This window comes from Heloderma suspectum, chromosome 6 (assembly GCF_057233095.1).
Source record: "Heloderma suspectum isolate Gila_16-S chromosome 6, 16-S_ref, whole genome shotgun sequence".
Lineage (NCBI taxonomy): Eukaryota > Metazoa > Chordata > Lepidosauria > Squamata > Helodermatidae > Heloderma > Heloderma suspectum.
The window spans coordinates 99,360,671-99,376,706 of NC_139463.1; the positions used below are offsets into that span (position 1 = coordinate 99,360,671).

General features: G+C 46.3%; 1 protein-coding gene across 1 annotated transcript in view; it reads right to left on the reverse strand.

Moving 5' to 3' along the window:
- LOC146342050 (antigen WC1.1-like) overlaps positions 1-16,036 on the reverse strand; it is a 101,229-nt gene that overhangs the window by 79,873 nt on the left and 5,320 nt on the right. Inside the window, exons 4-6 of the mRNA XM_084805537.1 lie at positions 7,315-7,620; positions 6,487-6,801; positions 2,013-2,318 (exon numbers count right to left, since the gene is read on the reverse strand). Of these exons, the coding sequence (XP_084661663.1) occupies positions 2,013-2,318; positions 6,487-6,801; positions 7,315-7,620 (927 nt within the window). The remainder of the gene's footprint in view (positions 1-2,012; positions 2,319-6,486; positions 6,802-7,314; positions 7,621-16,036) is intronic.

Genomic DNA, 16,036 nt, shown 5'->3' on the forward strand with positions numbered 1-16,036 from the left:
CTGAGCAGCGGGCAATGACACAAAAGGAATAAAGCGTCAACATGTAGAATAAAAATATTTAGGATCAAAGTATGCCAATAAAACCATGGCTGGTCAATCATGGAAGACTTCTTTACATACAAATCTGTTCCCCAGGCACTGACAACAACACCAGGCCGTTGCCTGCCTGACATCAACAGTCAGGGCCTCCCATGCAGCGGGAGCCAGTGCACTGCAGGCTCCCGCCGGAGTGGACTTGAAATGGAGAACTTGCCCACGCATTGCTGCCAGGGGTGCCTCCTCTGATGACCCAGTGACCAGGCAGGTAGGGAAGGCAGAGGCCGTCTCTCACGTATCCTGGTCCTATGTTGTTTACGGCTTTATATACCCATAAAGGAAGCCTCAAATCCATCCTTGTGGCAGATAAGTGTATCCCCTGATGCCAGGGGATAAGTGGGCCCTCTCATCCCACTGCTTCCAAAGTCTGCTGCTGTTAACAGATCCACAGACACCCAAGTAGCAGAATGCCGAGAAATCACTGAAAGAGCTTCTGGTCTGCTGTTCCAGACCAAAGTTGCTTCCTTCGCCTTTGGGGCTATGACAAAGAAGAACTTTCAGCAGGTCATTTTTCTCAGATTTGACACAGATAGCTCGGCCTTCAATGGCAAAGCTAGCAGGCGTGTTCCTGCTAGGGACTGGGGAGAAATTCACGCTTTCAGACCTATACACACACTGAAATTATAATTCCTTACAGAAGGGAAGAGTGCGCACAAACATGCACATATTAGTGAAAATCATTCTCAAAAATGCATTATATTAGAAAAAAAGTGCTTCCAGATATGTATATTAGGCAAACTTGCATACAAAAATGTGTGTATCAGGAGTGGCATTTTTAACCACTCCTAGGAGGGGTATCAATAGAAGTGATATAAATAAATAAATGCACATAAAAATGCATAAGGTTTCTTTATGCTAGCATCCCCCCCCCCCAATCTCAAAATGATGTAGGGATGGGACGAACCAAAAGACAGAAAAACTGAGAAACAGAGAAACAGAGAGAAACAGAAATTGGCAGATTCATTCATCCCTAATTCCCACTTCCCCCTCAGGTGTCTACTGAACAGGTGAGGGGGTTCTTCTGAACAGCCCTTCAGTTGTAGACCCTTATATCTCAGGAAGTGGCCCATTTGCCACTCCGGGCTCATGAAGACCCAGCCCCTCCCCCATCTCTCTCTCCCCTTGCTCTGCAGCTCAGGGTGGCAGCCTGTGTCTCAGTCTTAGCCCCCATCACAGATTCAGTTACCGAGAGTAACAGCAATATAGGATGGGATCCCCGCCTCCACACCCCAGTAGGGCAGCTCATGTGATGGCCCTGAGCCACCTGCTGTTTGAGTCTGAGAGGAATTTCAAGAGCAGCTTCCCTAGGCTGCTCTCTGGCAGAAACAGGGAGATTCATTTCTGAAGACCTCTCCTAAAAGCCACCTGCCAGTGAGTCTTCCCATACAATGTGACTGAAGTACCCTAACCCTTAAAAAGCTCCTGCAGACTTCAAAACACCCTTCTGTCAGGAGGGATACAAGGGCTTTCTGCGGGGAATAAAAAGAAAATGCCCTGGTTGTTTAAAGAGACCCATAACCTCTTAGCCAATCTATAGAACTTCAGAGACATGGAAACACATACACATCTACTTCAAGGGGCCTTGGCACAAATTCCTCCCTCCCTCCAAATCCTCACACCAACTGTGGATGCTTTACTTCTCCTTTCTACTGTCACTGCCTTCCAGCCTTCCCCTTCTGTCTTTCTGATACCTCTGTTTCTTGCAAGGGAGACACTTCCCTTGATAACTGGCAGGACAGTAGCACCATTCTGAAGTGACGTATTTGACCTAGAGTTTGCACGTTGGCTACCTCCACTTAGTTCTGGATTTTATTCTAGTGTCCCAGGGCAAAGTATGCATCAATATATGACATTCTTAGAGCAGGCAGATTTAACTCATTTTTAAAATTTTATTTCTTTAGTTCTATGACAATTACCTGCACACTCCACATGAGCATCCTTGCTGTGGTTAAAGATGAATCCTACAAAGGCTTTTGATGGGCATTCCCTTAGACTGTCTTCCTCCCCTGTACAGCTTACTTGATCCAACCAGATGGGACCAGATCCTTGTCCAAACGTGGTGCCACTTCCTGCTGCTATAGCGTCTCCACAATTCATCTCCCAGCACACAACACGGGCATCGTTCAAGTCCCAGCCATTGCCACGCACTGTCCCCCATATTTTGTTATGCAAGACCTCAACTCTGCCAATGCAGGGGGTGGAACCACCAGCCAGCCTTATCCCTATTTAGAGAGAATGCAATGAATGACATGTCAGTTGCAGTAGACATCAACGCAATGGGGCTTTACGAATGTAAAATAAGGAACGTTTTGAGGACTGCCTCTAAATGTCGTCAGTAGTTCCCAGACTCGATCTTTGACAGCAGCCAGCCAGATTCCCCACATAGGTTCAAATCACGGTAGGACAGCACACATCCCCTTCGGTTTGTTCCTGAATCCTAATCAGTCAGAGGTGCACTGTCATTTTTAATACTCACATCTTGACCTATTAAATTCCATGAATTTATTAGGTTTTTTAAAATGCCATATTTGGACATCAAAACACCCCATGGCAGTGTGTTCCATGAGATGTGTGTGTGTGTTGTGTGAAAGAGCATTCTCTTTGCTCATCTTGCACCTTCCTCTTGTCAGCTTAAATATTAAAATGGATAACTGTGGGATTTGGAGAGGTGGGGAGGAAGGAAATAAGGAATTGCCTTCTATCAAGATACTAGGAAATGAAAGGATGTGACTGGGACCGACTCCCAGAGTTTGAATATTACTGTTTCTGATAATGGGCTCCCACTTGGAGCAGTCCACCTGGGATGTATTTCACCCACTGGTTTCCCTTCGCTTTCCCTCTTTCCTATTCAGAAGTCTGCTTTCCCTCTCCTTTCCCCTATCTTACCCCAGTTGCCTTCCAATTTAAAGGAGAGACTGGCTTTGTTTTTAGGGATGTGGCATTTTGCCCTGGCTCAGAGGGTCTCTCAAAATATATTGTCAGTACGTTGGCAACCCCTGATTACAGGTTTACTGCAGATTCCTCACACAGCCAGATACCATCATACAGCAAGCGTGATACGTCAGTCTCAATATGGGTTATACAGAATTCTTCTTTCCAGGCAACACGCGCTCAGGCAAGATTAGTCTTTTGTCTGTTTTACTATAACAATATCAGCATGACAGTACTAAATAGAAAGCTTGTACATGCATAGATTCAAACACATGACACATTTAACCACACCTTCATCCAAGTCTTCTAACCAAAGCAAGAGCAAGTGTTAGTTTCAGTGACAGTCAATACCAAGCTTACCAGGTTGATTCTACAGGCAACACGTGGGGAAGCTGATCCAAGAGGACAGCTCCGCTGCTGCGTGTTCAGAATCTCCTTATATACTTGTTGGAAGCTATCAAATGTGTTTAGACTGTTTTTGCCACATTATCTATGCTTCTTTTCTATAATCTCACGGATGCATGTCAACCCTATCTCTTCGTAGATCTACTGTAAATAAGATGGTTACACTTCAAAGTGTCTTTTCAAGATAAACAACAGTAACATACTTATAGAAACATTTTCGCCTCCCTTGACATGTTGCCGGCTTGTTTGTGACACAAAGATCATGTCTTCATTCCATCCTGTCTTGTGAGGCTGTTTTCTCAAAACACACCTGTTGTTTTTACAATCTGGATGTAATTTTATTGTAACTTTACTTTATTGTTGTTTTACTGTTGCCTTTCTGATACTTTATCTGATGCCATACCTGGCTTTGTTATGAAGAGAATTGTTCTACAGTACCCTTTTTTACAAGGCTAAGAGGAAGACATAGCTGTAAATTTAACATGGGCATCCCTTTGTCTGGATTCCTTCCATGGTAGTTCTGTACTTCAACAGTTCTTGGCTTTACAAAATTCATTAGTGGATCTGGGGTCAAGGAAAACTAGTTGTCTGCTTTCAAATTTCATTGCTGCGATTGTGGTTCAAGTTTTAAAAAATGGGGATTCACATTAAATGTATCTTTATGCATTTATTCTGTGCTTGTAGTAGAGTAAATTCATCCAGATTACTTTGAATGGATTCCCCACCCACAAGCAGCTATGGCCTTTGTCTGGTGCTCCGCTGCCTCTGTGGGGTCTGGGCCGCGGCAGGACTCCGTTCCTTCTGAGAAATGCTTGTACGCCGCCCGGCTGGCCAGCTTTTCTGCCTCCCCAGGCCCCTCTCCTTGTGTTCCTTGACTACGCCATGTAATGCCTTAAAAACTCCGATGCTGCATGGCCTTGCCAATCTTCGTGCCCTTCAGCCTGTCGCACCACGTAGCGTTTCTAGGCAATGCTGTGCCTGCTGCGCTGCCCAGCCGTCTATAATGCATTAACTGTTGCAGCAGCTGCAGCCAGGAGAGCCAGCTCTGGCTAATGGGGCTGGGCAAGGATGCATAGGCCCTCAGCACAGCGGGGATCCCTTTGCCAGGGCGATCCGTGGCGCCACCCCCAGTGAGCCCAGGGCTCCGCCCCGCTGACCCTTGCTCTGCCCCCCAGTCCGACTGTCCACGAGCCACCCCTGGACGTAGCCATACATTTAGCACGGGCACTCTCTGTCTGGATTCCTTTCTCTTCAATAAAAGGTGCCACGGATCAATCAGCGACGGCCCGGCATTGCTGGTTCTCATCGGGCAAACCTCAGAGATCAGATGCACTTGATACTCTCGGGCCAGGGGACCAAACTGTGTGACGTGAGCCACTGGCATCCCAGCTTAAACTCCGGAATTCTCTTGGAGGCAGTTGATGATGGAATGTCCAAATTGGGCAGCAGGGCTTGGATGGTGCAAATATGAAAGATTTCCCTGGTCTGCCACAGGGGGCAGGAAGGAAAGAAGAAAGGAGCTCCTGCTGAAGTGAGAGGCAGATGTGGAATGAGCTTCTGAGCCGCACTGACGTCTTTCTCAGTGTCTGGGCCTCCTGGGCTTAGTCCTGTTTGTCTGTTTGTTATTTCCCCCGTTTGCAGGATTGTTGATCTCATCTAGGAACAGGTTCACTGCATCTCTGACGCTGTGTCAGCATAACAACCTTGAAGTTTTTTGTCCACTGCTATAGAGGCCATAATCCTTGGGGGTGGGGGCTGAATCCTCAGCTGAATTCCTCCATGGGGGCTCTGTCCTCCTGGAGCAGCCAGCGCCAGGCCGCTTTTGCAGGCTCGCCATGTGCTGGGCCCAGCCGACCGTCCCCTCTCTTCTTGGTTGAAACAGCATCAGAGGACAGGATGGGCCCAGGGCACAGGCGGAGTCAACATGACTCATCAATTCACTGAGGATTCTGAAGCCTGGATCAGCCCCCCACCCCCCATCCATAGGCACGGGTGTAGACAAAACACACTTGAGCGGTGGGTTGGGAACAGCCTTTTGCTGGAGACGTCCCTCTCAAGGTCGGTTGGCGGAGCTCAGCCCCATGGTCCTCATCCCTTGCAGGAGGAAGAAGGAAGAAGACAGGAAGGTAGAGGGGGAGACAAGGAAAGGCGGAACGACCTCCCAGAGATCCCCCCCCTCACCCAGGTACGTGTCAGCCCTTCGAGCTCAGGTGAAGTGACTCGTGGCCCTCGTCCCTCCACCAGAGTCTCCCTGCAACACAGGGGCGTCTCCGCAACAATGCAAGTGCCTCCCTCCCTGCTCCATGCCAGATGCTGCATGCCAGATGCAAGGGATACCTGATCTAACTGACTGCTGAGGGCCCAAGGGGAAGCCCACCCCGCTTCTGGGGGTCTCAACCTCTGGCTGCGAAGCTAAAGTCATTCAGAGCCTTCGAGTTTAGCGATGCCCTTACTTGCACCTCCATCGGCCAGAGGATGGGCTGCTGGTTTGTGTGGGGATCTGTGAGTCATCTGCGGTAGGGGGGATTCTATCATTACTATCTACTGCCTGGAGATTAACAGCCTCATGTAGAAAAGCTCCTTGCATCTCTGCAGATGCGGTTTGGCCTGAAGGTCTCTGTTTCCAGAACCTGCCGTGGCACACTGAACCCTGGATTGCTTGGGTTGTTTTTATTCTTTTCTTTCCATTTTGTGGGGATGGTGGATGAATATCCAACCCCACAGGAACAGGATGGACGAGGTGGCCATTTGGATCCTTATATATCTGTGATTCAGTGATATCATCTACAATGATACGTAGTCTCTTTAAATGTAAACAGAGCGCTCACTCTCCACCTGCTTATAACTGACCAGCCAATCTTGCTTCTATCCATTACTGCATCTGACAAAGTACGGTTTGCCTACAAACCTTCATGCAGAAAACCTAAAGTAAGCTACTTGTTTGTCCAGCAGTTCATGATGCATTCTTTTACTGTTCGCACTAATAGAAAATACTGGGATAAGGACATCCCACGCCTCGTCCTTCAGTTTTGAATGTGCATGAATAAACCTCACCTTGGCATACAACCCCAGCCTCTTGTCTGGGGAAACAGCTGTGATCCGCCCATGCTTTTGCTTTGCATTGGCTGATGGCAGTCTCTGTTCCTGTGCAGTCAACGCCATCCAGCCAGACGGGACCAGTTCCACTTCCAAAACGAGAATGGTGTGCAGCAGAGATGGCAGGGCCACAGCCAAGGTACTGACACACAACCGTGGCATCATAAAGATCCCAGTCCTTGGCACAAACACTTCCCCAGAGTTTCTCGTGGAATATCTCGACATTTCCAGCACACTGATGGGGGCCATCTACTAATCTAATCTCAGGTAGTTCTAAGAAAGATTAATGAAATAAACAGAAGCAAAGTTTAATATTACTGGAGCTCTGTTGTTGCACAGCTCCTTTGCCACAAAGTCTTTGGCCTCTCCTTCTAGAATACAGTGTTCTTGATTGTTTTGAGGTGTACAGATATACACAATTTGGTGTATATCAGTTGAGCGGCACATAAAATTCATGTACATAATTCAATTGCTGTGCTCACTGCGTAAGGGCACCCACCGCGTTCTGATAAAACTTTCCCTTTCTGGGTTTCATGTTTCCCTTCTCCGTCTGCCTGCCTCGTAATTCTGTTTCTGCAAGGGGGAAAGTGCAAGCACTTGGGCTGGTAGCTGGCCTATGGATTGATATTTGGCCTGAAGATTGTGAGATGCTGGCCCCACTTGGTTCTGGATTAGGTGCTACTGCCCCAGAGCTAAGTGTGCAACTCTATGGCACACCCTCAAGGCAGGCAGATGGAGTATTGGAATTCACTGGCCTTTTTATCTCCACAGTCCTGTGATGATTACCTGCACATGCCACACTGGCAGCCTTGCTGTGGTCACAGCTGGACTCTCCCAAGGCTTTTGATGGGCATTCCCTTAGGCTGTCTTCTTCCCCGGTACAGTTCACTTCATCCATCCAGCTGGGACCAGATCCATGTCCAAACTTGTCTCCGTTTGCTGCTGCTAAAGCATCTCCGCAACCGACTTCCCGGCACACAACACGGGCATCGCCTAAGTCCCAGCCGTTGCCACACACCATTCCCCACGTCTCGTTATGGAACACCTCAACTCTGCCAGCGCAGGGGGTTGAACCACCCGCCAGCCTCAGCTCTGCTTGGAGAGACATTAGAAGGAAAAATGGAGCTAATGCGAAAGGAGGAGGCCTTCGTGAATTCAAAACAAACATCTCGATGAGGTGCAAAGACAAGGATTAAGATGAGATGCAACGCTAAGAACATTCTATCTTTGGTAGTGGACAGCCAGATATCCCGTGCAGGTTTATGAACAGGGAAGAGGGAGGGACCTCCAGCAAAATGGATTTTCAGAACAGAGTGTTCATGTTTAGTGATTGAACCAGCCAGCTGTGCCCTCTTCTCAGATGTCCATTCCATTCCCTCTACTGCCCAATTTTACATTTCCCCACAACAGATGGAGAGCATTCTGTGGCCACTGAGCATGCTCCATCCGCATTGGGCTATTTTGACATATTTTGTTTCTCCCTTGGGGTTCCCTCCACCCTAAAGACATTGGGGTTCATCACACGGAGCTTTTATCATGCTATTGAGGTGGCTCTGTCAGGGAGGTTTGCGGGCTCTTTAGATGACACCATTACCCTCCAGAGTATCTCCCTCCATTTTCCCCAGCCTATCTCGTGTTTTCCCCAAACGCAAAAAAAAAAGTGGTATTTTTTCCAACCCACAAAACAGGGGAACCATGACCTCCCAATCAAACTTTCAAATAGTGGGAGGAACAGCTCTGTCTGCCTGCTGTGGGCATTTGTTTTCAGTTGCTGGGGGCATGCGCAGTCAGGATGACAGAGGCATTGAGGATGGGAGCAGGGTGTGCAGGGGCAGATTTGACAGGTGGGAGGGCAAGAATTGCCCGCCAATTGCAACTCCTGCCTCCACTCAAGTCTTGCTGAGGAAGGACTTCCCTCAATTCCCAGGTGTCTGCCATGTAAATGCTTGAGCACATTTCTCAGTTGGAGGGAGAAGAGGATAAAATGCCTCCCTGCAAAGGGAGACACATCTGATCCCCCACCCCACCAAGCTCAGAATCAATGTCCTCTGTTGATTCAGAGCACCCCATTAAGTTCAATGGGGCTTACTCCCAAGTAAGTGTGCCAAGGGTTGCAGACTTACAGGGTGATCTTATGTCTACTCAGAAGTAAGTCCCATTGAGTTCAATGGGGTCTACTGCCACATAACTGTGCCAAGGGTTGCAGACTTACGGCACAATCTTACATTTTATGTCTACTCAGAAGTAAGTCAGAGGTTTCTTGGGGGCTGCGAGAAAAGAGTATAGCAGAAGTTAAGCTACGGAAACAAGACAGCCCCCCCCCCCCTTTGCACACATGCCCTCAGTTCAAATTAAGTGTCTGCCATGTAAAGGAGCCCTTCCTAATCCAGCAAAGAAACTGAAAGCAGGAAGCTCCAGAAAGGATGTGGATTTTTGCAGGTTTTTTGCTTAATGTAGAGAGACACCCATTGTGTACTTTTGTAAATGGTGAGGTTCTACCAAGCCTAATGATATCTCATCCTGTATACGTATGGCATCATTTTGGCTACATAAAGATTGCACTCACCCCTGGACACTGTCAATAGAAGGGACAAGTGGAACCTCCAGTGAAGTATCATAGTGTGAAGTGCTTCTGTTTAGTGCACCAGTCAGCTAGCCATTCATACTTGTAGGATATTGGTCACAGGTTGCCATAAGAACTTGCTTGTTACATTTGGATAATTTTATGGTGCTGAGCTTTTATGATTATTTTATCTGCCTCCGCTAATTTTAATGTTGTTCTATTGTAACTGATATTGTTTTACATTTCTATTAATCTGGAATATGTTGCTATGTGTCACTGATCATGTTGTGAGCTACCTTGTGAGTACAGATACCCTGAAAGGTAACCTAAAAATATATTCAATAAAACAAATAAATCCTACAAGAAAACCCGGACTATTTCTCTCCTTAATGTGCTAATATATGCACTTTAAAATCTTGCTGCATCATTGAAAAACTATGTTTCATCTGAAAGCTTTCACCCTTTTTATATATAAAAGAGGAATTATAGAACATCAACCGTTTCTGCAATCACATTTTTGTTATGCTTGTTTGTGAGTGAGTATTTATGTCTGTCAGTGTATTGTTACTAACACCAAAAAAAGATGTCCTCTTCATCATAGGGGATTGGAATGCTAAAGTAGGAAGTCAAGAAATCACCGGGATAACAGGCAAGCATGGCCTTGGTGTACAAAATGAGGCAGGACAAAGGCTAATAGAGTTTTGCCAAGAGAACACGCTGATCATAGCAAACACTCTTTTCCAACAGCACAAGAGGCGACTCTACACATGGACATCACCAGATGGTCAATATCGAAATCAGATTGATTATGTCCTTTGCAGCCAAAGATGGAGAAGCTCTATACAGTCAGTAAAAACAAGATCTGGAGCTGACTGAGGCTCAGATCATGAGCTGCTTCTTGCAAAATTTCAGCTTAAATTGAAGACCATAGGGAAAACCACTAAACCATTCAGGTATGACCTAAATCATATCCCTGATGAATATACAGTGGAGGTGAGGAATAGATTTTAGGGATTAGACCTGACAGACACAGTGCCTGAGGAACTATGGATGGAGGTCCGTAACATTGTTCAGGAGGAAGCAACTAAATCCATCCGAAAGAAAAAGAAATGCAATAAAGCCAAGTGGCTGTCTGATGAGGCTTTACAAGTAGCTGAGGAAAGAAGGAAGTGAAAAGTAAGGGAGAAGGGGGAAGATATATCCAACTGAATACAGATTTCCAGAGAATAGCGAGGAGAGACAAGAAGGCCTTCTTAAATGAGCAATGCAAAGAAATCGAGGAAAACAATAGAATGGGAAAGACTAGAGATCTTTTCAAGAAAATTGGAGATCTCAAGGGAATGTTTTGTGCAAAGACAGGCATGATAAAGGACAAAGAAGGCAGGGACCTAACAGAAGCAGATGAGATTAAGAAGAGGTGGAAAGAACACACAGAAGAACTATACAGGAAAGATCTGAATGTCCCTGATAGCCAGGATAGTGCGGTCACTGAACTTGAGCCGGACATCCTAGAGAGTGAAGTCAAGTGGGCCTTAGGAAGCATTAGTAACAACAAAGCTAGCAGAGATGACAGTATTCCAGCTGAGCTATTTAAAATCCTAAAAGATGATGCTGTTAAAGTGCTGCATTCAATATGCCAACAAATCTGGAACACTCAACAGTGGCCACAAGACTGGAAAAAAGGATACTCCTTGGAAAAGGGTGACAGTTAGGAGAAGAAGAACTAGACGCCACTCTGCACTGGTGGAAGCAGTGGAGCTGTGGAACCGATTCCAGGTACTTGCAGATGAGACTGGAGGACAGGCTGCAGAGGAAGAATCACAGGGGAACCTGCATGAGAATGAGCAAGAGGCTAAAGGTCAGTCAAACAGAGGCGATGAAACCCAGGCCTACAAGAAGAAGAAGAGAAGAGTGGTAGTAGTGGGAGACTCCTTGCTGCGTGGGGTTGAGACCCAAGTATGTCGCGAAGACCCATGGACTTGCCAGGTACGTTGTCTCCTGGGAGGACAGATTAGAGACGTGACTGAAAGGTTGCCTGCACTCATAAAGCCCACTGACAGGTATCCCTTTTTTCTCATCCATGTGGGAACAAATGATACCGTCAAGCAGAGCTACGAAGAGATCACGTCAGACTTTGAAGCTTTGGGAAGGAAACTCAAGAACTTTGGGGCCCAGATAGTTTTCTCATCCATCCTTCCAGTAGTTAGAAGAGGGATAGAAAGGGAACGAAAAATACTCCGGGTGAATGACTGGCTACGAAGGTGGTGCCGACGAGAGAGATTTGGATTCTGGGACCACGGGCTATACTTCCTGGAAGATGGGCTGTTGGCTAGGGATGGGTTGCACCTCACAAAGGATGGGAAGAATGTGTTTGGCCACAGCATGAAGAACTTCATCAGGTGGGCTTTAAACTGAATCCTACGGGGAAGGGAGATGTAATGTTGGGGGTAACGATGGACATAGGCGCATGCACTGCAACGGAGAGAACAGCTCTGATAGCACCCAATAATAGTCTTCAGACACATGTAGGAAGAAAGCCAGACTATGAAGCACATGGTCTTCGATGTCTATATACTAATGCCCAGAGTATGGGAAACAAACAGAACGAACTTGAACAATTAATACAAGAGGGAAATTATGACCTGATAGGTATAACTGAGACTTGGTGGGATGACTCTCATGACTGGAATACAGCAATTGAAGGATATAACTTGTTCAAAAAGAACAGGAGGAACAGAAAGGGAGGTGGGGTTGCACTGTATGTGAAAAATACATATCTCTGCACAGAAATACAGGAGGAAGAGCTTGGTAGCCCCATCGAGAGCATCTGGGTTGAAATAAATGGAGCAAAGAATAAAAGGAACCTGCTGGTCGGAGTCTACTACCGGCCACCCAATCAAGGAGAAGACAAGGATGAAACTTTTGAAAAGCAAACAGCCAATGTTTTAAGGAAGCATGATGTAGTAGTAATGGGGGACTTCAATTTCCCCGATATTTGTTGGGAGACAAATTCTGCAAAACATGGCCCCTCCAGGAAATTCCTGACTTGTGTGGCGGATAACTTCCTCCTACAGAAAGTAGAGGAAGGAACTAGAGGATCGGCTATCCTTGACTTGATCCTAACCAACAGAGATGACCTAGTGGATAAAGTAGCAGTTACAGGAACTCTGGGGGAAAGCGACCATGTTGTACTTGAGTTCTTGGTTCTAAGGGAAGCAAAATCCGAGTGTAGTCAAACACGTACCCTGGATTTTAGGAAAGCTGATTTTCATAAACTCAGAACAATGATCAGTAAGGTCCCATGGCAAGCAATGCTAGCGAGAAAAGGAGTCCAAGATGGGTGGGAGCTTTTAAAAAAGGAAATGCTCAAGGCACAATCACAAGCAATTCCAACAAGAAGAAAAGGTGGAAGACAACAGAAGAAGCCAATGTGGCTTCACAATAAGCTTGGGAATGACCTGAAAACAAAAAAGGACATATATAGGAAGTGGAAAGAAGGCCAAGTAACAAAGGAAGAGTACAGGCAGATAGCACAGAATTGCAGGGATGGCGTCAGGGAGGCTAAAGCTGAGAATGAGCTGAGGTTAGTGAGGGATGTTAAAAACAACAAAAAGGCTTTCTTCAGCTACGTGCATAGTAAAAGGCAGAGGAAATAAATGGTGGTTCAGCTATTAAATAAGGATGGCAAAACGATATCAGATGACAAAGAAAAGGCAGAGGTGCTCAATTCCTACTTTGGCTCAGTCTTCTCCCAAAAGAGGGTCTATGACCCCCCTGGCAAAGGCGAAGTACAGGCTGAAGGGGTAGGATTGCAGCTTGAGATCGACAGGCATATGGTCAAGGAACACCTCATTACTTTGAATGAGTTCAAATCTCCAGGGCCAGATGAACTGCATCCTAGAGTCATAAAGGAACTGGCAGAAGAACTCTCAGAACCGCTGTCTATTCTCTTTGAGAAATCATGGAGGACGGGGGAAGTGCCAGATGACTGGAGGAGGGCTAACGTTGTCCCTATCTTCAAAAAGGGTAAAAAGGAGGAACCTGGGAACTACAGACCAGTCAGTCTGACATCAATCCCTGGGAAAATTCTGGAGCAGATCATAAAGCAATCCATCTGGAAGCACCTTGACAACAATGCCGTGATTACTCGAAGCCAACATGGATTTGTCAAAAACAAGTCCTGCCAGACAAATCTGATCTCATTTTTGGATCAAGTCACCTCCCTTGTAGACCGTGGGAATGCTGTAGACATCATATACCTCGACTTCAGCAAAGCTTTCGACAAAGTGCCCCATGATATCCTGATGAGCAAACTATCTCAAAGTGGGCTAGATGAAACAACGATCCGGTGGATCCACAGTTGGCTACAGAATCGGACTCAAAGAGTGCTTCTCAATGGGACCTTCTCAAACTGGGGAGAGGTAACGAGTGGGGTACCGCAGGGCTCAGTCCTGGGCCCAGTGCTCTTCAACATTTTTATTAATGACTTGGAGGAGGAGGTGCAGGGAATGCTGAGCAAATTTGCAGATGACACAAAATTGGGAGGGATAGCTAATACTTTGGAAGACAGAAACAAAATTCAAAGTGATCTGGATAGACTGGAGCGCTGGGCAGAAAACAACAGAATGACATTTAGTAGGGATAAATGCCAAGTTCTGCACCTAGGAAAAAGAAACCAAATGCACAGTTACAAGATGGGGGATACGTGGCTCAACCACACTACAAGCGAGAAGGATCTTGGAATTGTTGTAGATCAGAAGCTGAATGTGATGTGGCTGCAAAAAAGGCCAATGCTCTTTTGGGCTGCATTCATAGAAGCATCACTTCCAAATCCCGGGAAGTACTAGTTCCCCTCTACTCAGCACTGGTTAGGCCTCATCTGGAGTACTGTGTCCAGTTCTGGGCATCACACTTGAAGAAGGATGCAGACAAACTGGAGAGGGTTCAGAGGAGGGCAACAAAGATGATTGGGGGACTGGAAACAAAGCCCTATGAAGACAGACTGAAAGAACTGGGCATGTTTAGCCTTGAGAAGAGAAGACTGAGGGGAGATATGATAGCACTCTTCAAGTACTTGAAAGGTTGTCACAGAGAAGAAGGCCAGGATCTCTTCTTGATCATCCCAGAGTGCAGGACACGGAATAATGGGCTCAAGTTACAGGAAGCCAGATTCCGGCTGAACATCAGGAAAAACTTCCTGAGTGTCAGAGCAATACGACAATGGAACCAATTACCTGGGGAGGTGGTGGGCTCTCCCACACTGGAGGCCTTCAAGACGAGGCTGGACAGCCATTTGTCAGGGATGCTCTGACTTGGATTCCTGCATTGAGCAGTGGGTTGGACTCGATGGCCTTGTAGGCCCCTTCCAGCCCTACTATTCTATGATTCTATGAAAGGTCAGTTTACATTCCAATTCCAAAGAAGGGCAACACCAAAGAGTGTTCAAACTACCGCACACTTGCGCTCATTTCACATGCCAGCAAGGTTATGCTCAAAATCCTACAAGCTAGGCTTCAGCAGCATGTGAACCGAGAACTACCGGAAGTACAAGTGGGGTTTCGAAGAGGCAGAGGAACTAGAAGTCAAATCGCCAACATTCGCTGAATCATGGAGAAAGCAAGAGAATTCCAGAAAAACATCTATTTCTGCTTCATTGACTACTCTAAAGCCTTTGATTGTGTGGATCACAACAAACTGTGGCAAATGCTTAAAGAGATGGGAGTACCAGACCACCTTACCTGGCTCCTGAGAAACCTGTACGAGGCTCAAGAAGCAACAGTAAGAACCAGACATGGAACAACCGATTGGTTCAAAATTGGGAAAGGAGTACGACAAGGCTGCATATTGTCGCCCTGCTTATTTAACTTATATGCAGAGTACATCATGAGAAATGAATCACAGGTCGGAATTAAGTTTGCTGGGAGATTATCAACAACCTCAGATACGCAGACGATACCACCCTAATGGCAGAAAGCGAAGAGGATCTAAAGAACCTCTTGTTGAGGGTGAAAGTGGAGAGTGCAAAACAAAAGCTGGTTTGAAACTCAACATTAAAAAAACTAAGATCATGGCATCTGGCCCCCTCACTTCCTGGCCTATAGAAGGGGAAGAAATGGAAGCAGTGACAGATTTTATTTTCTTGGGCTCCAAGATCACCACAGACGGTGATTGCAGCCATGGAATTAAAAGACGCTTGCTCCTTGGGAGGAAAGCTATGGCACACCTAGACAGCATAGTAAGAAGCAGAGACATCACCTTGCCGACAAAGGTCCGTATAACCAAAGGTATGGTTTTCCCAGTAGTAATGTATGGCTGTGAGAGCTGGACTATAAGGAAGGCTGAGCGCCGAAGAATTAATGCTTTCGAACTGTGGTGCTGGAGAAGACTCTTACGAGTCCCCTGGACTGCAAGGAGGTCAAATCAGTCCATCCTAAAGGAAATCAACCCTGACTGCTCATTGGAAGGACAGATCCTGAAGCTGAAGCTCAAATATTTTGGCCACCTAATGCAAAGACAAAACTCCCTGGAAAATACCCTGATGCTGGGAAAGATTGAAGGCAAAAGGAGAAGGGGATGGCAGAGGATGAGATGGCTAGATAGCATCACCGATGCAATGAATATGAACTTGAGCACACTCTGGGAGAGAGTGGAGGACAGGAAGGCCTGGCATGCTATGGTCCATGGGGTCACGAAGAGTCAGACACGACTGAACGACTGAACAACAACAATGCTTTAATTTACATGGGCATGCATATCACATACATGTAAACCAAACACATACCTGATGGATCTTTTGGCATTGAACTCGGCTCTTAGGAAAACCTGATACCCCCCAAAGTTGAGAGAGTCAGAGGCCACAAGGTCTTTGAAAGCAATTCTTTGATTTATTAAAGAGGAATTTAAAATGAATTAAAATCATTCATCAGGGGAATTAGAACTATACAT